The sequence below is a fragment of the Macrobrachium rosenbergii genome, chromosome 41, assembly GCF_040412425.1.
Source record: "Macrobrachium rosenbergii isolate ZJJX-2024 chromosome 41, ASM4041242v1, whole genome shotgun sequence".
NCBI classification, from domain to species: domain Eukaryota; kingdom Metazoa; phylum Arthropoda; class Malacostraca; order Decapoda; family Palaemonidae; genus Macrobrachium; species Macrobrachium rosenbergii.
The window spans coordinates 38008342-38033933 of NC_089781.1; the positions used below are offsets into that span (position 1 = coordinate 38008342).

Sequence of the window (25592 nt, forward strand, 5' to 3'; positions counted from 1 at the left end):
CAGTCGGTGGAGCTCTTGCAATGACAGGGGGCATCATTCTTTCTCCTGTATCAGTTGGGAACTTTTAGAATGGTCGGAAGAGAACGAGGTCACGTTATTGACCAGGTTCATAAAAGGCAGAGGAATGTAACAGCGGATCTTTTAAGCAGGAAGAATCAAGTCTTGCCCACGGAATGGACCTTACATCCGCAGGTTTGCAAACGATTGTGGAATCTGTGGGGTTGTCCACTAGTAGACCTGTTTGCAACAGACAGAACAAAACGCCTCCCAGTATATTGCTCCCCAGATCCGGACGACAAGGCACTTTGGGTGGATGCAATGACAATGAGTTGGGATTGCCTAGATCTTTACGCTTTTCCACCGTTCAAAATTATCAGGAAGGTCTTGGAAAAGTTCAGGAACCACAAGAACACCAAGATGACTCTAATTGTTCCTTTCTGGCCATCGAGGAATGGTTCCCAGATCTTCTCCTCCTTCTCGCAGATTTTCCGAGGATCCTCCCGTCGAGGAAAGATCTACTCAGACAACCCCACTTCCTGATGTTCCATCAGAATTTGTCCGCTCTAGGCTTGTCGCCTGCAGACTGTCGAGCGACTCCTCAGGAAGAGAGGTTTTTCAAAGAGAGGTTGCAAGCGCTATTGCGCGACCCAGAAGAAAGTCTTCAGACGCAGTGTACCAGGCAAGATGGAATCAGTTTAGAGACTGGTGCAATAGACATGGAGTTTCGTCTTCTAAAACCTCTCTAAATCAAATAGCGAAGTTCTTGCTATCCCTTTTTAAGGAAAAGGATTGTCTTTGAGCACAATTAAGGGGTATCGATCAATGCTTGCGTCGGTATTTAAGCACAGAGGTCTAGACATCTCGAACAATCAGGATCTAACAGATTTACTTAAGTCTTTTAATACCTCAAAGACGAAAGTTCCTAAACAAATAGCATGGAATTTGGACATCGTTCTTAAATGGATTTGTTCAGATCAATTCGAACCTTTGGCAAATGTCATCGTTGAGAAATTTGACTAAGAAAACTATTTTTCTAGTAACACTCGCAACAGCCAGGAGGGTGAGTGAGGTTCATGCCTTGGACAAAACTATTGGTTTCGCTCAAGGAAAAGCTGTATGTTCTTCCTCTCTTAGGTTCTTAGCGAAGAACGAAGATGCGTCCAGACCATGGCCGAGGTCTTTCAGCATTAAGAGCGTTTCAGATCTTGTGGGAGAAGGAGAACAAGAGAGATTGTTGTGCCCGGTGAGAGCCTTAAAGTTCTATATTCACCGAACAAAAGGAATCAGGGGCTCTTCGGAGAACTTGTGGTGTTCTGTGAGAAACCCGACAAGACCACTTTCTAAGAATGCTCTTGCTTTCTTCTTAAGAGAAGTTATTTCAGAAGCCCATGTGAATTGTGAGGACTCAGACACGGGAATTCTGAAAGTGAGAGCACATGAGATAAGAGCTGTAGCTACATCTTTGGCTTTCAGGCACAACCTCTCAGTGCAAAAGATTGTGAATTCTACATTTTGGCGATGTAAGTCGGTCTTCGCATCGCATTACTTGTCAGAATTGAAGACAGATTTTGACAATGGCAGTACCTTAGGGCCTTTAGTGGTTACTGACACGGTGGTGGGTGAGGAGAAAGAGGGGCAATCCTATCCGACTAACATTTTCTCCTTGATGTTGGAAATTGGGTTTGGTTGCGTCGTCTGTAGGTACTATGTTTGATGGTTTAGGAGTACCTACAATCTTTTAATTTTATGGTTGAAAGTTTTTAATTTTATATTTTGGTGATAGAGGTGATCCCTTATTGTTAATTTGGTTCTGCGCCCAGAGCAAGGGCATACTAAGTCTTGTCCGTCACGGCGTTGTCCTCTGACTGACAAGTACTAACAGATTGTATCTGACACCCGGATCCTTTATATCCTGTCTATACAATCGAGGGATAAGCAGACTACAGAGGCAGTAACCGCTGAGTCAGCAATCCTTCAAGGTAAGGAACTAAAATTCATGTTTTGATTTCTAACAATGTATGTGGCTGACATGATCCCACCCCCTCTAAAGGTGCCAATCAGCTATATGTAACTACCAGGTAAGTTCTATAAGTAAAAATGATATTTTTATGATAAAATAAGGTTTTACTTATACTTACCTGGTAGTTACATGAAATAAACCCGCCCACCTCCCCTCTCATGTCAAGTGGGCTTAAAACTTAATGGGTTCTAGAACATTGTTGGGATAGTTCCTTGTTACCTATAGAGGGCGCTGGTAGAGGGATCACCTAGGTGTTTATAGCGCTAGCGAAATTTAAAATTCTGCCGTGACGTCAGAGACGACAGCTATATGTAACTACCAGGTAAGTATAAGTAAAACCTTATTTTATCATAAAAATATCATTTTGTAAACACAAAGTATCTATAAACCTCTCCTTTAAAGCTTGGCATAAAGTACCTAGGTTTTTATAAAAACATGTTTTAAATGTGCATTTTCAAAAGCCAAAATGAAAAAGCTTTTTCAAAAATCACTTCTTCTTATGTTTTTAAGATTAAGAGTTCATTTTTCCCAAATCAAGTTTTTTGATGGGCATTTTGGAGTCCCTTTTTGTCATTGCCAGTGGAAGTTTGGGTTAAGCATAGTTTAAATGCAAAAAGTATTATCAGTCTTCAAGACTTCAAATGCATTGTAATATATGTCTTTCGCAAATAAAATACAATATAATTTTGTACATTTTGTAAGCTATTTTCAAAGCCTTAGCATATGATAAACGGGGTTTTTTTCTTTTATTGTAAACAAAATTGGCAGTGATTTTGGTATATAAAAATTGTAATGGTTTCAGTGCCAGGTCATCAGACCAAATATTTATTAAATAAAGCAAATCAACAGTCAAAACCATAAGTATATACTAAATGCTGTTTTTTCAAAAATTCCTTGCTATTCTGTCAGCAATCTCCTTCTTATGCATACTTGTTTGTTGAAAACTGAATTTTAATTGATTGAATTTTACTAGCAAATTTGCTATATGTTTTAGAATACTATACAAACATTGACTTTTCACCATTTAGGGCGAGTTAACACTGTGATTACATGGTCGTCCAATTTTTTCTATTTAGGCTAATTTATGCATTGAAAATATTTCAAAACTGATAAAATCTACAACCTTTGATTTTGTTTTCTGTTGTATTGTATCATTGAAATTGACACATTTTATAGCATAAAATTTTATGTAACGACTAATATAAAATTATGCAAAGTATATAAAATGGCTGCAAACATAATTGTGATACGTGAAAGTGTTTCTGAGATATCTTTGTATGTGTGTTAGTGGTCATTTCTGAAAATGTTTTTTCAAAAATTTAAATCAAATTTGACTAGAGACTTCCAATTTATTGCAAAATAAAGGTAAATGATTGAATATTACTAAATGTAAGAGTTTTAGCAGCAAGATGGATACAAATGACCTTTTTAGACAACACTACCATTGACTTCAGAAGTCTAAGCAGTCTCTCTGAAGGTTGAAATTTTGGCAGTTATCATGATTAATGACTGAAAATTTTCCATGTTTAAAACAACATTTGTTTTCTGTTGTATTCCTGAAATTGCAACATTTTCATATATAAAAGTTTTGTAACGTTCAGTTTACCACGATGCAAACCATTAGTTGCAAGAAATCCAAAGAATTAAGCTGGATGTTAGGCTAGTTGAATGCCCTAGTCTAAACTACGTAAACTGTATACATTACACAACTGTTGTTTTTTTCAGAAATTCACCATAAATTGTGTTATTGGGTAGAGACTTCCAGTTTGTTCAAAATCCACTGCCATGATTGAATATTGGTAGAATTAAGAGTTTTGCTTATAATCCATTTTTTACCATTTTGGTGATGGTCGTGTTCAGTGAGTTGAGCTTTTGGTTATCCTGTTTATATGAAAATATTTCAAAACTGATAAAGCTACAACCATGAGTTATTTTCTGTTGTATTCTACATGAAATTGTGCACATTTTCACAATAAAAAGTTCTTGTCAAGGTTTAATATAAACGGTGGTAAACATTAGAAACGTGTATGAGAAAGAATTTAGAATTCAGACTGGAGAGGAAAAGTTTTTTCATCTTTCATCATAAATCGTTTTATTGTAAACAGAGTTCAGTTTGTTGCAAAATGGAATAGGTAAATGATTGAATAGGTTACCCACTATAAGAGGCCAGGAAAAACAAGTTGCATTTATTTTTGGTGGCTGGTAATAAAGTTGACGAAGGAAAAATTTGGCAGTTATTTTTTGTGAAGTCATTCTCTTCTTGATAAAAGCTACAGTCTTTTGTTTATTTTTTGTATTTTAATGAAAGGCTTGTACTAAATTTTCATGTATAAAGGTGGATAACGGCTAATATAAAACAGGGTCAAAATTTAGGACAAAATGACAAAAGAATTTCTGAAATTTTCTGCGAGTTACCTGTTACTTTTACCAGGATTCAGGAAAAAGCTTTTTTCAGGTTTCACCATAAATCTTTTAAGATTTTGGTTAGAGACTTTAAATTTGTTGCAAAATGAATAAATGATTGAATATTACTAGAATGTAAGAGTTTTGGATAAATTGTGACAATTTTTCATGTTACATTTGTAATGCGTGCAATGCCTTTTGGTGAATGTTGAAATTTTTGTAGTCAGATGACAGTGATCACTTGATCATCAACAGACAATTTTTCTGTCGTGTGCCGCCCAGAGAGGCGTTTATGGGTCAAAATAAAGTTGGGACTGTAATTCTGACCAATCTTACAGTTCTCATTTGACACCTAATCAAATAACACTAGCCATTTTGTCTCATAGTGTTGAGGACTCTGTTTTCTTTATATATTGCTGTAAAAACAGGTTAAAATTATCTCTAATTCCATTTTTTTTTTGGCAACACTGTTTATTCACTAATTACTGTATTTTCCATATTGTGTTCCTGACTAAACAGATTTTTATGATAAAAATAATTTACATTGAACTTTCACTTTAATGTTATCTACAAAATCTTGATTTCTCTGTCAGTTCCTCCAACTAAAAGTGAATAATTTTCAAAAATCCGCAAAAAAATGAAACGCAAAAAAGCGGGGTAGCACTGTAGCTGCTTTGGCAGTCTCACTTTTGATGATTTCATCAAAACCTCAGCCTCATCAATCTTCATTCCTATAGGCTATCAAATAGTACCTCCTGAGGAGAGGTTTTTCAGTCAAGGAAGTAGATGTCATGGCATATCCAGGCAAGTGTTTGAGTTTCTGTGAATAAATTGATGTTTCAAAGCTGTTCTTTCAGTTAGTGGGATTTCTGTTATTCCTTTAATGTACAAGGAAGTTGATTGTATTGGCTATGTTTCTTGTATTCAAATGTTCTCTGGCTCAAATTAAAGGGTTCAGAACATGAGTTATTAATGCAATAGTATTTTGAGAGGGAGCATTGTTTTCTTGTAAGAAACTGTCAATTGAAACTTCAATTTAAACTTATTTTTTAGTTTACAGGTTAGTCAGTCCAACTATAAGCTCTTTCATAAGATGTCATGAAAAGCCTGCCATTTACCATTGATGTGAAGAGATGGCATTTATAAAATCTGATGTATCCCAGTTGTACTGGACAAGCAATTCATTCCAGTCTGTTTGACAGGGATGCAAGACAATCTCTGTACTCTATTTTGTGCTGGGACTTTTATGCCCCCCTTTCATCTGGGAATGAAGAAGAGCATGCTTTATGTCCAATCAGAGCCTTGAGAATTATCTTAGGAAGACCAGATCAAAGACTGAGGTCTTTAAGAATACATTTGCATTCTTAAGACAGGTAATCCTTATGACTTAGGATTACACTACCATAAATATAATGTTACCATTATATTTATGAGGAAATCACAAAATGTTTTCCAGGATAGCTTGACAAATGTGATCCTTAAGTCAATTAGTATTCACTTTATTGTCCCCATAGTTTTAGCTGTTAGTAAAGGGCTTGGGGTCTCTTCATCTCTAGTATGCATATTCCTTTCTTCCTGAACATGGCTTTTTTGGGTACATACTAATCCCCATTCCTTATTACAGGGTAAGTGTGATTTATTTCTAATAAGTCTGAACTTACAGTGTTATTTTTTTATTATTTCCAATCTGTTCTTCATGATCTTCTCTTGTTATTCTTGAGATTCTGATTCTGTTACTTCTATCTGCCAAAAGAGCACCTTATAATCTTTGGCAATTACTGTAATGGCTTTTGAGTTAAGACAAATTAAATGGTTAGTATCTTCATCTTTGATATAAAGTAATAATAATTTCAAACTTCTTATAAATGCAAGAAATTTTTTTCATTTTAAGTTAGGCATTGATTTGTTGTGGTTCTGGTTGCATTCCTGACCAATTTTTCTATTCTTCTTTTGTTTATGTCTGTTGAAACACTGAAAACTCAGGATAAGCACTCGTAAATTGATGGGTAGCTTATATCCCCCTCTGTCAAATCAGTCATTCCAGTTCAAGTTCTTTCTCTTCATCTATAACACCACTATTTAATGTTGCTGTAATTCTATTTCATCATGTTTTTATTCTTTTTAAATATTGCTTTGTCAATTGGGAAGCTATTTATGCCTTTCTTTCTTCTATATAAATTAAGATGCTGGTCTTTGGTTGCAAGATGGCAAATATGCACTACATTTTACTGCCAAAGCTGGCTCTTTTGCACAAACTTGGAAGGTAAGATGCCAAAAGATGATGGAAAATGGGCCAGCGTGACAGTGCCTTTAGATTTACTTCCTCTTTTATAGTATAGTCTTCCCAGCACACTCCAGCCATGAATCTCAGCATTTTATAGTCAAGTACCTCCGAGTCTCATGTGTTTTGGTGTAAGTGTTCATGTCTCAGCTGCATAGAGCAGTTCAGTCCCTATTTGCATTTTGATTTTAATAGTCTTTTACAGGGCTTCATTTAGGCTGCAACACACACACTTAATGTCACACACACAAAATATTCTCTTGGGCATCTCTTTGACCTCTCTCTCTCTTTCTCTCTGACTTTTCTCTCATTGTTCAATTCTCAGTAAAATTTTTTTTCATAGGCAACAAAACGTTCTGTCCTTCATCATTTACAACATTAAGCCTTGTCATTTGTATATTTAGTACAAATGGGCAAATATGTTGTAATAGTATTTTTCTATATAAAAAAACTATGCAGTTATTTTTTCAATATTTTATTTGAAACAGATCCCAGCCAACCAGTCCATCTAGCATTAAGTACTGAAGATTCCACTTTTCCTTCTGTTTTGAAATTTAATTCAGTATTTGTCTTGTCAAGTTTTTTTTAAGGGATGAAAAAAAAGACTTTTAAGAACAGCAATGTCCAAAGTCTGTAAAGATTTTTAAAATGTTACTGCTTTCATGCTGAAGAGTAATGAGTATCATGTGGAAAGTTATTGTGAAATCATTATGTTCGAAGATTTTATGGTAATTTACAAATTATTCATGAATGTATTTACTCCACAGGTAGAGCGTTTGATAGATCGTGTTCAGTCATCTACTCTGTTGGAAGACAGAGAGATTTTTACGAGCACGATTTCATAAGGCTATGTCTTTTAATTTTAGAGTTTTAGTATTTTCTCATGGAATGGATACACTACTACAGGTAATGTTATATGATTTTTGGCAGTTTTATATTTCATTGTGCAGTTTAAAATTAAGCTTTACAGTTTACAATCCTCTTATTTTATTTTCATTGTCTGATTGCAGTTCAAATACTGCCCAGAATAATAATTATATTAGTTAAATTAGACATTTGGGGAACAATTTCTTTAATCTAGCTATTTTACATACCCATAAGTAAATGACTTTTTCATCATGTCTTCTGTCACAAATGGTAGCTGATTAGTTATGACTGCTAAATTACCAATGATACACAGTATCTTCATTTGTAGCCTTACTGGACCAAGCTGGTAATATGATTATATCCTCAATTTGTTTTTTTGTGAATCTGCATATTAGAGAATCTTTTTTTAAAAATTAAAAGTATAAATTACTGTAATGAAATCTTTAAAAAGTTGTTCCATCCATGAAAAAGTGCAATTGATCACTTTTATTATTGGTAAAAGTTAGTAGTATTAAATATGTTGTACAGTACTGTAGAATGAAAAATACAGAAAATGAAATAATTGCCATTAGAACTACGTTTATATGTGAATTCAAGTCTTTTCTTTTAAAGAATCTCAATAGAAAGGATAAGAAGTTACCATTTTTATAAAAGTAACTTACCCAATAATTACACAGCTACAGGCAGTCCCCAGTTAATGGGGCACTGGTAACCAAAAATTGGCGCTTTTGGGTACCGATAAGCCCCAAAATTTGCTGAAAAAGCGCAAAAATCACCGATTTTCGGTTAGCAGCAATTTTCGGTTATCATCACACCCTCAGAACAGAACCCTGCTGATAACAGAGGACTTCGTGTGTTAGTTTTGTTCATTCGGCAGCTTAAAATTTTGAAATTCGCAGGTCACATTAGTTTGTTTTGGGGCAGGTGACATGCCCCGCCCATTTTTGGGGGAAAGAGAGGAACAACTTAGCAAGGAGCTCAATTTGTTTCTGCTGGCTGATGGCTGAAGTCCAGTGGTTGGTAGGAGCTTGAATATTGGATTTCCTACTTGCTAGTTGGTCTTTCATCATCAATTGGTGAAGTGTTCTTTTGCTAGCCTTATGGCATCTTTAATTAGTGATAGGCGAGACCGTACAATCAGACTATGATCTTTTTTCCCATTTTTGGACTCTTTGGATTTTCATAATATCTTACGCTAGTGTTTCTAGCTTTAGGTATTGCAGCAAAGGCTATGACACAACTGACAAAGGAATCGTATGACTCTCACACGATGTGTATTGAGTGTAGGGGACAGACATGTTCTGTTGACTTAAGGTGCTCAGAATGTGCTGATTGGGACCGAAAAAATGGAAAACCTTAGACTCCCATTTAAAGAAACGTGCTACAGACAAGAAAAGGAAAGCAACCGCTAGGAAACTCAATGAGTCACTAGCTAGTCAGAATTCGTCTGCTAAATCAGACAAATGTTCCTGTAATTTCTATGAATCCTGTTCCAACCCTTGTACCTGTTCAAATCTCTCCTTTCCGATCCCAACCTTATAGGCAGCCTTGAAACGAAGATCGACATGAGATTTGAATTAATTGTTGAATCGATTGCGCAATTAGCTGCTTCAGTTGAAGTGCTTATGGATAATAAAGGTGATTCAGAGCGCCCGGTGGCGCCCAGTACAAGTGCAGTGTTAGTGGAGGAGGTGGCTATTCAGCCAGCTGATTCTCCTAGGCCAAGGTCCCTTGCATACTCCCCAGCACCTGGGAGGAATCAAACTGGCAGCCTAAGGGAGGTCGAGGGGGTCTGCCCATGAGCAGTCGCCCCCTTGGTTCAGTCTGTTGACGTATCCCAGACTGCAACCAAGGGCCATTGGAAAGGCCTTGAAGTGGATGCACATTGTACGTCTTCTAGATCTGAGGATCTAAGTCTCAGGCACCAATGGTGTTTTTTGGACAAGTCACGACCGCCGAGAAGGCATGCAGTGGACGTCGCGAACTTTTCTCCTGTACCTTGCAAGAAGAGTAAGGATCCCGAGCACCTCTCCTGTAGTCACTGGGACAGCCTGGAACGTTTTTCATCAGGTAACCTCTCGGCTGATGATTGTATTTCGGCGACAAAGCATCAAGTGTCTCGGAGGTACTCTTCATCGTCTAGAAGAACCACTTCCAAGGAACGTTATGTAGAGCCTGAGCGCCCAGCAGTGTCGGAACTTCTTACAGACAATGAGCGCCCAGTAGCTTCAGTGCGTCAGTTAGTGCCCGACCTCCCAGCAGCTCCCGTACGTGAATTGGTGCCCAAACTCCCTAGTGTTCCGTCGCTGACGCCCTTCCCTCCTGTGATTTCAGAGTGGCCATTGGTGCCCGCAAGTCTACCTATGCATTGCACTACTTCTTCGGTAGCTCCTGCAATTGGAATTTCGTCTTTTCCGCATCCTGATCCGTTACCTGCACTGGCTCCTGTTAGTACTCAGGCTCACTTGTCGGGTACTTTGGCTCCCGCAGCCACTGATCCAATTCAGAGTAAACTTGACGGCATATTGAGTCTGCTCAAAAGGCTCCTCTGACTGCCCAGGCTCCTGCGGATTTATCTTCATCACCTGTTTCTTCTGCATCACCTGTTTCTTATGAGGAAGAAGTTGTAGCGGAAAAGGACACTACTTCAGTGGCGTATGCCTCTTTGCTGAGGTTCCTTCTGGCCACCTTCCCTAGCTTCTTGTCACCAGCAACTCCCTCTTCTCCTGCTTCAGCAATTTTTATGGAAGCTCAGACAGCTGGTTCCAGCAAGTTACCAAAGTTGTCCTCTCTTCCTCGGCTAAGAAGGCGCTAAGTGAGATCAAAGGGTGGCTTGCGGAAAAGAGAGGCCAAGGTAAAGTTACCTTCAGTTTTCCGCCATCCAGGCTTTCACGAGTGAGTTACCGCTTCTATGCCACAGGGGAAGCTCCTTCCCTGGAAGTTTCTGCCTCCTCCCAGGCAGACTTCTCTGGGCTAATAGACCCTGCCCAGAGACCTGCTTTCACTTTGGCTAAGATCATGTTCTCTGCCACAGAGTTAGCACATCTTTTGAAGAATATCTTTAAAGTATTTAAAGTGATGAGCTTTTTAGACTGGGCTGTGGGTACTCTAGCATGCAAAATTAAAGATTGTGCGGTGTTACCTCAAGATTCCTCGTCCAACTGGCTGGGAATTCTTTCATGCATTGACAGGGGAATAAGAGATAGCTCACAGGAACTAGTTGGTCTTTACACCATGGGTGTTTTAAAGAAAAGGGAACTTTGGTGTTCTTTACATCTAAGGGAGTAACTCCCTCTCAGAGGTCAGCGCTTCTCTTCTCGCCCTTGGATTGTACACACCTTTATCCCCAGGCTGCAGTATTGGATATAGCTTCTGACCTTCAGAAAAAGATCACACAGGACCTCCTCTCTCAATCTTCAAGATGCCCTAAGGAATCTCCTGCTTTTACTCCCAGACCTTTGACGCGCCTGCGGAAGCATCCTTTGTGGAGCGGCAGAACCAGACCGTACGTTAGACAGAGAACCAGCACCCGTTTTCCTCAACGCACCATCAAGAAATCATCTTCTAAGCTTTCCTCTAAAAAGTGAGGGCATAGTCCTCCATATGCAAGTAGCAGCAAGACTGCTTCACTTTTGGGAATGTTGGTAGCAAACGGGAGCAGAACCCTGGATAGTATCTGTTGGCCAGTGTCTCCAAACGTCCCAAGGATTCGCCTGGCTCCTGCACCCAAGACGGCCTCTCCCCTCCAGCAGCAGCCCTTTTGTGGAGGTGACCCAGATCACAGTCTTGGACCTGTTCCAATGTCTGACTTACAGCCAGGTCCATTAAGAAGGGCTCAGCTAAGACAGTGTCCAAAAAGTGAGAGGGAGGTCCTTCATACACTGGTAGGAGCCAGACTCCTAGAATTTTGGGAAAAGTGGCTGATCAGAGGAGCAGAGCTGTGGATCATCAAGGTTCTGAAGAAGGGCTATGTCACCCTGTTCCTGAAAAGCCCCCCATTAGTTACTTCTCCCATCATATTGACGGCTTACTCGAGAAGCTCAGAGAGACATTCGGCTTTTTGGAGGAAGTTTCCTCTTTAATCCAAAGGAGGGCCATAGAGGAAGTCGAGAACACCAACACAGGGCATTTACAACCGTCTCTTTGTGGTTCCGAAAACATCGGGGGACTGGAGACCAGTCTTAGATGTAAGTGCCCTCAATTATTTTGTCTGGGAGACAAAATTCAATATGGAGACGAACCATTCAGTCCTTTCATCCATTCACAAGGGTGACTGGATGATAAAGTTAGATGTGCAGGACACATACTTCCACATTCCAATCCATCTGGACTCCAGGAAGTATCTAGGGTTTGTCTTTCAGGACAAAGTATATCAGGTTTGGGCCCATTGCTTCGGCCTTTTGATGGCCCCTTGCGTCCCCGCTCCTCTTTTAAAATGGCTCCACATAATAGGGATCAATGTCAGCCTCTATCTGGACGACTGGCTGCTTTGATCCCTGTCAGAGGATAAGTGTTTGAAGGACTTACGCAAGATTCTTCATCTTGCCAAGGTGCTGGGCCTTCTTATCAGTCTCCAGAAGTCTCAGTTGACCCTATCACAAGAGATCCTCTATTTGGGGATAACTCTCAACTCTCTGACTCTTTGGGTTTTTCCATCTCCCAAGAGAATTTACAGCTGTCTTCAGATGGTCCAGAGTGTTCTAACCCTTTCGTCGTGCTCAGCTCAACAGTTGATGAGCCTACTAGGGACTCTGGCATCCATAGAGATGTTTGTCAACCTAGGCAGACTGCACATGAGAGTTCTCCAATTCTTTCTAGAGAGTTCTCCAATTTTTTCTAAAGGCCAACTGGGACAGGAAAAAACAGCTGGACACGTGTGTTCCCAATCACCCCAGAGATCAAATTGGACCTGCAAGGGTGCTGTCCGAAGAAAGACTTCCAGAAGGGAAGTCCCTTCGACCTCTGAGCCCCTACCTAGACTTTATTCAGATGCCTCAGACATATGCTGGGAAGCCCTAATGGGGAATCAGGAAGTATCTGGTACGTGGACCCCAGGGCAGCAAAGTCTTCGTGTAATTAGAGAACTGAAAGCGGTTCATCCAGGCCTTCAGTTTTTCTCGACCATGGTCGCAACAAGACAGTGGTAGTTCATGTGGACAATACCACGGCCTTAGCTTATATCCAGAAACAAGGCGGCACTCATTCCTTTTGTCTTTGCCAGGCAGCAAGAGATCTACTTCTGTGGACAGATCACAATCAAGTGACTACAGTCACTTGGCTGAACTAGAGGAAATTAAATGTGTTGGCAGATGAGCTGAGCCGTCGGAAGTGGGTCCTTCCCACCGAATGGACCTTGGATCCCCTGGTCTGTCTGGATCTTTGGAAACTGGGGCAAGCCAACATTAGACCTGTTTGCCACCACCAAGAACCATTGCCTTCCTCTATTTTTGCTCTCCAGCCCCAGATCCTCTTGCATGGGCAACAGACACCATGCTGTAAGACTGGTTCAATCTAGATCTGTATGCTTTTCTACCCTTCACCATGGTCAGGGAGGTGATAAACAAATTTCAAGCTCACCGCAATGCAACTATAACCCGCCTAGCCCCATTTTGGCCCCAGGAGTAGTGGTTTCCGGACCATCTTCAGTTACTGGTAGATTTCCCGAGACACCTCCCCCAAAAACTGTCTTTACTCAAACAATCTTTACTCAAACAATCTTTACTCAATCTTTACTCAAACAATCTTTACTCAAACAACCTCACTTCAGAAGACACCACCAAGGGTTGTCCACTCTTGCCCTGACAGGCTTCAGACTCGCAAGCTTGTCAGAGCGAAAGGTTTTTCAAGGGGAGCTGCAGAAGCTATTGCATGATGCAGGAGAAGATCTAGCCTTGTCTACCAGGCCAAGTGGGCAGTTTTCCATCAATGGTGCCACAACCACAATGTCTCTTCTTCCAAGACATCTGTAATGCAGATTGCAGATTTCCTCCTATATCTGAGGAACTCCAGGAATTTGTCTTCCTCCACCATTAAGGGGTCAGGCTATGCTTAGCTCGGTTTTTAAACACAAAAGCCTGGATCTTTCGTCAAACTCTGATATTAACGACCTGATCAAGTCCTTTGATACATCAAAACAGAGGAAGGACAATCTAGTCTCTTGGAACCTGGATGTAGTCTTGAAGTGACTGAGAGGTCCTGCTTTTGAACCCCTTTGTTCCACTTCTCTGAGGGCCCTCACTTGCGAGACACTCTTCCTCTTTCCCTTGGCTACTGCGAAATGCATAAGCAAGCCATTGATAAAAGGGTAGGTTTTCCCAATGGGATGCAGTTTGCTCCTTTACCCTAGGGTTTTTGCCCAAGAATGAGGACCCGTTCAAGCCCTGGCCTCGTTCTTTCACCATTAAGAATTTAATGGACATCCAAGGCTCTGAGGAAGAAGAGAGAGTACTCTGTCCAGTCAGAGCTCTGAGATACTATCTGAGTAGGACAGAGAAAATCAGAGGTCCATCCAGTAACTTCTGGTGTTCAGTTAATAACCCTTCTCGCCCTCTGTCTAAGAACACCTTGTCATTCCTCTTGAGGGACTTGGTTTCAGAGGCACATTAATAGATCCAGGAAGACATGTTGCCAACTTTTAAAGTGAAAGCTCATGAAGTCAGAGCAGTTTCTACCTCTTTGGCTTTCATGCACAATATGTTCCTAACTTTCATTCTTCAGTTGACCTACTGGAAGTGCAGGTCTGTTTTCACATCTCATTATTTGAAGGAGGTGGAAACAGTGTTTGATAATTGCAGTACCTCAGGGATGTAATCGGTGGCTGGCATGGTATTGGGTGAGGAATTATAGGAAGCACTCTTTTTCTCCTATGATCCTTTTGCTTTGGTGTAGGGCTATTGAGTTTTTGGGGAGCCTGGGGGTACAGTGTACCTTGAGTACCCACCAGTCTTAGTGGATGGGTTATGGTGTTTTCAGAGAAGGTGACAGCGTTGTCTGGTGTTTTTAAATTTTGTACTGCACCCAGGGCAAAGGCACTTATGTATGCTTTGCTAGCCGTTAGGCCTATCCTCCGCTGCAAAGCTCCTACTTAAGTAGAGGCGACCCACAGCTCAACCGCCTCACCACTACAGGTTAAGATGAGTGCCAACCAGAGGCAGTATTCACCTGCAGTATCTCTCTTACCAGGTAATGAAACAAGCATCGTATCATTGCTGGGAAAATTTTCTGTTTCAAAGTCATTACCATTCTTTAATGTTTTGGAGCAGAATATGTCCATAAATCCCACCTCCATTCAGTGTGGAATTCAGCTATGTAATTACAAGGTAAGTTACTTATATGAAAATGTTTAAACAGTAGATGTGCTACCGCGAATTTTTAAAAAAGTTGCCACTCGAGTAGAAACGTTAGCTTTGTAATTGCTTGGTAAGTATATATGAAACTTAATTTTGTTATGAAAATGTCATATTCATGCATTGTCCAAAACACATCATGATCTACTTCCCTGTAGGGGGATAGTGCTGTCAGTTTACCTCATTTGGTGCACTGTAGGCAGTACTTAGGGTTCTTTGCAGCATCCCTTTGGCACCTAGCTGCAACCCCGTTCATTCCTTTTACTGTACCTCCATTTATATTCTAAACCCTGGCCACATTCCTTTGTAAATAAGAATTTGACAGAAATACTAGGCCCAGAAGAAAAAGAGAGAGCACTGTGTCCTGTGATGGCACTTAAGTATTACCTACACAGAACAGGGAATACTTGGCCTTTCAAGTAATCTATGGTGCTCAGTTAAGAATCCATCACGTCCACTGTTTACGAATGCCCTGGCATTCTTCCTCCAAGACATTATCTTGGAAGCACATTCCCTGATTGGGGATGATGTTTTATCCTCTTTTAGAGTTAAGAACTCATGAAATTAGAGCTGTCACCACTCCGATGGCGTTCAGACATAATTCATCTCTCACATCCATTTTGCAGGTGACTTTGGAAATCTGAGTTGGTTTTTGCTTCCCATTACTTGCTCAAAATAGAAACAGAGTACAGTATGATGATTGCAGTACCTTGGGTCCTTTTTCAGTGGCTGGCGTGGTGTTGGGGGAAGAACGTAGGAAGCATCCCTCCCAGGCCCGGATCCTCTAGCATGGCGACAGATGCCATTTTGCAGGACTGGTCGAACAAATACCTCTATGCCTTCTCACTGTTCAGCCTGGTGAGACAGGTTATAAACAAATTTCATTCCTATCAGAACGTGTCCATGACTTTAATAGCTCTGTTCTGGCCATCGAAAAGAGTGATTCCCAGACCACCTCAACCTCCTAGTGGATTTTCCAAAACTACTACCTCAAACATCAAATCTACTCAGACAACCTCACTTCTGGCAGTTCCATCAAGGGTTGTCCACTCTGGCCCTGACAGGTTACAAACTGTCACGAAGCTCCTTAGAAAGAAGGGATTTTCAAAATCAGCTGCAGAGTCTATTGCCAATTGTAGACGCCAATCATCCGACAAAGTCTACTAATCCAAGTGGGCAATCTTTTGTTCTTGGTGCAGAGGACACAATAGTATGTCTTCTCAGACCTTTATAGCTTAAATAGCCAATTTTCTGCTATACTCGTATTTAAGAATTTCTAGGAATCTGTCTACTTCTACTATTAGAGGCTATAGAGCCATGTTAAGCTCTGTCTTCCAACATAGGGAGTAGATCTTTCTTTAAATCAGGATTTGTCTGACCTCATAAAGTCCTTTGACACTACCAAACAGAAGGAGGTAGGAGTGGTTCCATGGAACTTAGACATAGTTCTCAAATGGCTGTCTGGTCCTCGTTTTGAACCCCTTTGCTCTACTTCATTAAGGGACCTCACTACAAAAACGCTTTTCCTGGCGTTCAGACATAATTCATCTCTCGCATCCATTTTGCAGGTGACTTTTTGGAAATCTGAGTTGGTTTGTGCTTCCCATTACTTGCTCGAAATAGAAACAAAGTACATTATGATGATTGCAGTACCTTGTTTCCTTTTTCAGTGGCTGGCATGGTGTTGGGGGAAGAACGTAGAAAGCATCCCTCCCAGGCCTGGATCCTCTAGCATGGCAACAGATGCCATTTTGCAGGACTGGTCGAACAAATACCTTTATGCCTTCCCACTGTTCAGCCTGGTGAGACAGGTTATAAACAAATTTCAGTCCTATCAGAACGTGTCCATGACTTTAATAGCTCTGTTCTGGCCATCGAAAGAGTGATTCCCAGACCACCTCAACCTCCTAGTGGATTTTCCAAAACTACTACCTCAAACATCAAATCTACTCAGACAACCTCACTTCTGGCAGTTCCATCAAGGGTTGTCCACTCTGGCCCTGACAGGTTACAAACTGTCATGAAGCTCCTTAGAAAGAAGGGATTTTCAAAATCAGCTGCAGAGTCTATTGCCAATTGTAGACGTCAATGACAAAGTCTACTAATCCAAGTGGGCAATCTTTTGTTCTTGGTGCAGAGGACACAATAGTATGTCTTCTCAGACCTTTATAGCTTAAATAGCCAATTTTCTGCTATACTCGTATTTAAGAATTTCTAGGAATCTGTCTACTTCTACTATTAGAGGCTATAGAGCCATGTTAAGCTCTGTCTTCCAACATAGGGAGTAGATCTTTCTTTAAATCAGGATTTGTCTGACCTCATAAAGATTGACACTACCAAACAGAAGGAGGTAGGAGTGGTTCCATGGAACTTAGACATAGTTCTCAAATGGCTGTCTGGTCCTCGTTTTGAACCCTTTGCTCTACTTCATTAAGGGACCTCACTAAAAACGCTTTTCCTGGCGTTCAGACATAATTCATCTCTCGCATCCATTTTGCAGGTGACTTTTGGAAATCTGAGTTGGTTTTGCTTCCCATTACTTGCTTGAAATAGAAACAAAGTACATTATGATGATTGCAGTACCTTGTTTCCTTTTTCAGTGGCTGGCATGGTGTTGGGGGAAGAACGTAGGAAGCATCCCTCCCAGGCCTGGATTCTCTAGCATGGCAACAGATGCCATTTTGCAGGACTGGTCGAACAAATACCTCTATGCCTTCCCACTGTTCAGCCTGGTGAGACAGGTTATAAACAAATTTCAGTCCAATCAGAACGTGTCCATGATTTTAATAGCTCTGTTCTGGCCATTGAAAGAGTGATTCCCAGACCACCTCTACCTCCCAGTGGATTTTCCAAAACTACTACCTCAGATGTCAAATCTACTCAGACAACCTCACTTCTGGCAGTTCCATCAAGGGTTGTCCACTCTGGCCCTGACAGGTTACAAACTGTCATGAAGCTCCTTAGAAAGAAGGGATTTTCAAAATCAGCTGCAGAGTCTATTGCCAACTGTAGACGCCAATCATCCGACAAAGTCTACCAATCCAAGTGGGCAATCTTTTGTTCTTGGTGCAGAGGACACAATATTACGTCTTCTCAGACCTTTATAGCTTAAATAGCCAATTTTCTGCTATACTTGAGAACGTCTAGGAATCTGTCTACTACTTCTATTAGAGTCTATAGAGCCATGTTAAGCTCTGTCTTCCAACATTGGGAGTAGATCTTTCTTTAAATCAGGATTTGTCTGACCTCATAAAGTCCTTTGACACTACTAAACAGAAGGAGGTAGGAGTGGTTCCATGGAACTTAGACATAGTTCTCAAATGGCTGTCTGGCCTTGTTTTGAACCCCTTTGCTCTACTTCACTAAGGGACCTCACTACAAAAATGCTTTCCCTGGTAGTCTTAGCAACAGCGAAAGGTGTTTGTGAGATACACAGATTGGATAAGAGAGTTGGCTTCTCGCAAGGGAATGCAGTATGTTCATTTACCTTGGGATTTTTAGCCAAAAATGAGCCCCTGTCTAAACCCTGGCCTCATTCCTTTGTAAATAAGAATTTGACAGAAATGCTAGGCCCAGAAGAAAAAGAGAGAGCTCTGTGTCCTGTGAGGGCAATCAAGTAATACCTACACAGAACAGAGGGAATACATGGCCTTTCAAATAATCTATGGTGTTCAGTTAAGAATCCATCATGTCCACTGTTTAACCCTTAAACGCCGACTGGACGTATCGTAAGTCGACTAAAATTGTCTGTCGGGTGACGAGTGGATGTACCGTACGTTGACACAAAAATTTCAACCTTCAGTCAACTTTGACTCGACCGAAATGGTTGGAAAATGCAATTGTAAGCTAAAACTCTTACATTCTAGTAATATTCAATCATTTACCTTCATTTTGCAACAAATTGGAAGTCTCTAGCACAATATTTCGATTTATGGTGAATTTTTGAAAAAAACTTTTTCCTTACATCCGCGTGGTAACTCAGCCGAACATCTCAGAAATTCTTTCGTCACTTTGTCGTAATGTTTGCACCGTTTTATATTAGTCGTTACATAAAGTTTTATATATGAAAATGTGCACAATTTCATTTAGAATACAACAAAAAATAACTCATGGTTGTAGCTTTTATCAGTTTGGAAATATTTTCATATAAATCACGATAAGTACCAAAATTTCAACCTTCGGTCAACTTTGACTCGACCGAAATGGTAGAAAAACACAATTGTAAGCTAAAACTCTTACATTCTAGTAATATTCATTCATGTTCCTTCATTTTGCAACAAATTGGAAGTCTGTAGCACAATATTTCGATTTATGGTGAATTTTTGAAAAAACTTTTTCCCTACGTCCGTATGCGGTAACTCAGGCAAACATCTCAGAAATTCTTTCGTCACTTTGTCGTAATGTTTGCACCATTTTATATTAGTTGTTACATAAAGTTTTATATTTGGAAATGTGCACAATTTCATGTAGAATACAACAAAAAATAACTCATGGTTGTAGCTTTTATCAGTTTTGAAATATTTTCATATAAATCACGATAAATGACAAAATTTCAACCTTCGGTCAACTTTGACTCGTTCGAAATGGTCGAAAAACGCAATTGTAAGCTAAAACTTGTACATTCTAGTAATATTCAATCATTTACCTTCATTTTGCAACAAATTGGAAGTCTCTAGCACAATATTTCGATTTATGGTGAACTTTTGAAAAAACTTTTTCCTTACGTCTGCACGCAGTAACTCGGGAGTTAGCGCCGAAGCGGAAAGAAAGTTTTTTTTAAAAATCACAGCACGCTTAGTTTTTAAGATTAAGAGTTCATTTTTGGCTCCTTTTTTTCTCATTGCCTGAAGTTTAGTATGCAACCATCAGAAATGAACAAAAATATCATTATCATATATAAATATTGGAATATATGACTGCACAAAAAAAAAATTTCATATATAATTGTATACAAATCGTGCTGTGAGCAAAACTGTTAAAGCTAATGAGCTATTTTTTTTCGTTTTATTGTACACTAAATTGCGATGATTTTGGTATATAACAAATTGTAAAACAATCAAAAAGCAACACAGAGAAAATATTATCACAAAATGATGCATGAATTCGTAAATGCAGACGTAAAAAAATTTTTTTCAAAAATTCAGCATAAATGGAAATATTGTGCTAGAGACTTCCCATGTGTTGCAAAATGAAGGTAAATGATTGAATATTACTAGAATGTAAGAGTTTTAGCTTACAATTGCATTTTTCGACCATTTCGGTCGAGTCAAAGTTGACTGAAGGTTGAAATTTTGGCACTTACCGTGATTTATATGAAAATATTTCAAAACTGATAAAAGCTACAACCATGGGTTATTTTTGTGGTATTCTACATGAAATTGTGCACATTTTCATATATAAAATGTTATGTAACAGCTAATATAAAACTGTGCAAAAATTACGACAAAGTGACTAAAGTATTTCTGAGATTTTCAGCAGAGTTAGTGTGCTCGGATATAATGAAAAAGTTTTTTCAAAAATTCACCATAAATCAAAATATTGTGCTAAAGACTTCTAATTTGTTGCAAAATTAAGGTAAATGATTGAATATTACTAGAATGTAAGAGTGTTAGCTTACAATTGCATTTTTCGACCATTTTGGTCAAGTCAAAGTTGACCGAAGGTTGAAATTTTGGCACTTATCATGATTTATATGAAAATATGTCAAAATTGATAAAAGCTACAACCATGAGTTATTTTTTTTGTATTCTACATGAAATTGCACACACATTCATATATAAAACTTTATGTAACGGCTAATATAAAATTGTGCAAAAATTACGACAAAGTGACTAAAGAATTTCTGAGATTGTAAGAGCCTGATGCCGTCTCTTCCAAACACGTGTGTGTTCGTGTGTTTGTCGTCCATCGGAGTGGTGAGACGTTTGGCGTCTTCACAAACAGAAACATACACACAGTTTGATACAGAAGATTCATTGGAACATTATGAGTACATGATTAGAATGCTTGCATGGCAATGCAAGTAGTGGTAATTGTACATACATCAAGACAACAATGGGTAGGGAGAAACAGACGGAAATATTGTATGGTTGAAATCGCGTTCCTTTAGAGAAAGAAAACGAGATGCTCTTGTTGTGTTGTCCACTCCGATGGATGATGAACACACAAACACACGTGTTTGGAAGAGACAGCGTCAGGCTCTTACAAGATTTTCAGCAGAGTTAGCGCGGACGTAAGAAAAAGTTTTTACAAAAATTCACCATAAATCGAAATATTGTGCTAGAGACTTCTTGTTTATTGCAAAATGAAGGTAAATGATTGAATATTACTATAATGTAAGAGTTTTAGCTTACAATTGTATTTGTCGACCATTTCGGTCGAGTCAAAGTTGACCAAAGGTTGAAATTTTGGCACTTATGGTGATTTTTATGAAAATATGTCAAAACTGATAAAATCTACAACCATGAGTTATTTTTTGTTGTATTCTACATGAAATTGTGCACATTTTTCATATATAAAACTTTATGTAAAGGCTAATAGAAAATGGTGGCAAAAATTACGACTAAGTGACTAAAGAATTTCTGAGATTTTCAGTAGAGTTAGCTGATGCTTTCTTTTGGGAGAAGAAAGAAATTCGCGCATGTGCAGCTGGGTCACGCTTGTAAACAAAACAACAGCATGATCCGTGAATTTTTCACAAACGAGGCCTATAAGTATTTTTCCACGAATATTTAAAAAAACTTTTTGTAGTAGATGTATTTTACGTCCACTTGGCACCCGACAGACAACTTTTGTCGACGTAAAATACATCCAGTCGGCGTTAAAGGGTTAACGGCTACTATTAGTGCTAGCAGCGCTGTTAGCGGTATTAATTGCTACTAGCGTTATTAGTTTGCTTGCATTGTTCTTCCCATTGTACCTGGATTCTCTCACTGCTTGCCGGCTGTTGTCTGATGGCTATCAGCTGTTTTTAACTCGAACATCCTCGCGTCCTCCTATCTATACCTTATAGACAGGTTCGTGACTTCTCTCACGGGTCGAGGGCATTAGGAGGGGGTTTTTGCACTGTCCACCTTTCCATCATCCATCGACTCTTGGATAGGCACTGATCAGAAGTAAGGAGTCCTCTATTCCACTACTTTTGGGGGACAGGTTGACTTTCCCCTCCCATGGTGCGAAGGGGGAGAGGCTTCTGCCCTGCTTCTCTTTAAGTCTATCCCAACATTCCTGGCTCATGGGGGAATGGGGAGTCCTCTACTCTCCTACTTCTGGTGGGGGGGGTTTGGCTCCCCACCCCAACAAGCTATCTCTTTTTCTTCCAGGGCATGGGTATTGGGCCTGCTGGGCCTGTTGGCCTAGGGGGTTGGTCAGGTGTTGTTTCTTCAACCCTAGCCTTTCTCTTTTCTTGCGTTTGAGTGGCTTTTTGTAAGTACTTTGTGAATTCTTCTGCCGAATGGAATCCTCTTCCACCTGCCTGTTGCCGAATTCGGGTGGGAAACTGTCTAACAATGGTAATTTATTTATGACTTTCCGTGGTTGCACTTTGTCTGTCTGCATAGGTAAGACTGTGTTTTTCGTAATCATAGGGCCACTCGATTTGTCTGTCCCGTTGGTAGCACCAATTTTGCCGATTCCCGTAGTCATAACTTTTTGTAACTAGTTCGTTCGTTTCACCATTTCCCTTGTCGGTGTCATATGCCAAACTTCCTCTCGTCTCCATGTTTATTTCACTTCATATTACTGTCTTCATTTTAACGTGCTTTTTCCCATTTTTGTATGGGGTAAGCACGATGCCTTCTTTTCGTAGGACTTTGATTTGGCGTTGGGTTAGGCCGTAGCCTCGATCGGCTGCCCTGCCTGACATCGCTTAGACCCCAGTAACGATGTGTACGTGTATTGTACCAATCCCAGGCTCCCATTCTCCAGGAGCAGCGAGGAGAACTGGGCGGTTAGGTCGACAGTTCGAGACGTGTGAGGTGTCTGTTATGTTTTTAGAAGATGTTGGAGTGGCTTTGTTTATGTATGTATTAGTCTGTAACACCCATTTGCTTTCAGCAAACCTATCCGTTGATTACATATGTAATCCTGGGGTGTCTACACGGATAGCAAAGTGTCTGCCTTCTCTGACCAGTTGGCTGTGGATTTGAACCCGCGCCACGGACCTCTACGAAGTCCTAGGCTGCTGCTCTACTGACAGAGCCATCGAGGCTCCTTCACTTCACATTACTGTATGTCAGCTAAAATTACTTAGCACTGATGTTATTTTACCCACAACTGACACCATTTCATATGACCTGATTTGGGTCATTTGTGGGTTCGATCTACTCATGAAAACACGGGAGGAGTACTTCTACATGCGTGTGGTGTAGGACATGCATAAAAGGAGACTCAAGGGAAGTGTTTAACACAGAGTAATTTCTCTTAAGCTACAAAGGCGCCATCTGCATATGACTAAATTACGTAAAAGTGGTAAACTTGGATAATGGTATTCAGTGCGGCTTGCCATTCTGGCACTGTTCTATCCACCAGTCTACCCTCTCTGACCACCAGGAAAACTGTGGCATTGGGTCATCGTCTCAAGTGTCCTCCCAATAGGGCATTGGCTACGTCCGATGGTGATTGGTTCTTCTGGCCCCATAGACCAAATGAGCCAATCAGGAAGGGATATACTGTTGGGATGCGTCTCTGACATTCCAAAGACACAACATCATGTAAGGATCATTTATCTTACAGCGCACCACCAGCAACTATTTTTGTCCGTTATTCCAGTTCACAAAGGAACACACAGTTGGCTAACTATTTTGGGGAGGGGGTGGTTATAACCACACGCAATAGGTTCATTCCTTTCCTCTTGTGGAGTCCCCGTAGGGGGGTAGTGCTGTCAGTGCACCTCATGCGGTGCATTGTAGGCATTACTTAAGGGTCTTTGCAGCACCCCTTCAGCCCCTAGCTGCAACTGTGTTCATTCCTTTTACTGAATCTCCATTCATTTCTCTTTCTTCCATCTTACTGTCAACCTTCTCCTAACAATGTATTCATAGTGCAACTGCGAGGTTTCCCCACTGCTTGACATGTATGCCTAAAATCAATAAATCAGTCAATCAATCCTTTTGTGGAGTGTCTGGAGATTGGTCACATGAAGGTATATTGGGAAGTAATGGCTGTGAAAAAAAAAATGTGTATACCACATTTGTAAAGTGATGTGTTTCTATGAATCATGAGAACTGAAATGTTTAATGTTTTTTAAATTTCTCAGATTTCTGCATATTGTATATGAGGAGACTTTTTTTATTGTAATATGCTTGTTAAGTTTAAATCTTTTACTTTAAAGGTGTTAGAAGCAGACAGAAGTGACCATGAGATTGTCAACTATGCCCTTGAAACCTTAGTTAATGTCACAGCCCCAGAAATTTTTCCAGAAGAATGTGGTAGGTATATTTATTCATTATCTGTTGAGTTATAAATTCAAATCTCATAGGTTCAAGCAACTGTTGTACTTATTAGGGACTCTTAGTAACATGGAGTGCTTGATACCTATCACACATGTAATTACAGTATGTATAAATTTAGAGTCGAGGGATAGTGACTTCCCTACCCTAAATATTGTTTAAAGATTTCTGTACTGAAGTGCCTGTTAACCAAGTGTCTCAAAACTTAAGGGATGGGGCTAATAGGCAAATTTGAATAGCTAGAAAAATGCCATTAGCCTTTCTTGAAGTATAAAAAAAACACTTCAGTTTTTTCATCTTAAATTTTTATCAATATAAATCTTACTTTTCATTCTGAAGACTATGTATAGGAACTTTAAAGACTAAGGTTGTAAAAAATTGTTAAGACCCTTTGTGGAATTTTGCTTACCATACAGCTTATACTTTGTTAGGCTATGCTCTCTAGTGTAGGTCCAGTTTAAGTTTATGAAAATGGTAATTTATGCTCTGTAGTTCAGTTTTAATCAGTAGTACACTTAGAATTGGAAATGGTATACACCATTTCTAATAATTATTAATTACAAATCTATTACTTATGATCAGGCCTAGTTTAACAATCCCAGGAGTTACTCACGTCTAATCATGCACTCAGCAGCTTTCTCAGATGAACCCCAAAAAAGAGGAAAAATGCTGTAAACCTAACCTGGGATTCCTTTGGTTAGCAACTAGAGTGGTATGAGTAGTAGTTAATTGTGTGTCAATCAAGCAAGTAACACTCTGGTGTCTTTGCTTCTGAACTTTATCCTTACACTCATGTTTCCTTATAATTGTTCATGTTTCATTCCTTTTTTCAAATAAGTTTTCATATTTTAACCTGTGTGGATGTGTTTAACATAACTTTCTTAAATTCCTGAGCCATTTATAGTAAGTAGTATCCTGTTGCTGGAAGTGGTGTAAGTGTATTATTGCTGCCATTCTGACCTCTGTAAGTACACCAAATAACTGAACTATCACTGTTTGTTATTGCCGCATACGTTATAGGACTAGGCATTTCCTTTGTGATTTGGTGAATTATATTTCATTTTTGAATATTAGCTTCATTCCTTATGGTAATATGTATAATGTCCAGCTGTAATATGATAGTAAGTACAGTACTGTAATGTTAAATACTCTTTATTCCAGTTTTGCATGAAATTAGACTTTTTTTTTTTTTACTTGGTAATTTATTTTGTTGTTTTTCAGCTGCA

At 39.6% G+C, this 25592-nt stretch overlaps 1 protein-coding gene across 1 annotated transcript in view; it reads left to right on the top strand.

Annotated features, from left to right (window-relative positions):
* The window catches only part of p115 (General vesicular transport factor p115), a 311820-nt gene that overhangs the window by 25744 nt on the left and 260484 nt on the right, over positions 1-25592 (top strand). The window contains 3 exon segments of the mRNA XM_067084261.1: positions 7472-7528; positions 7530-7610; positions 24249-24345. Of these exon segments, the coding sequence (XP_066940362.1) occupies positions 7472-7528; positions 7530-7610; positions 24249-24345 (235 nt within the window).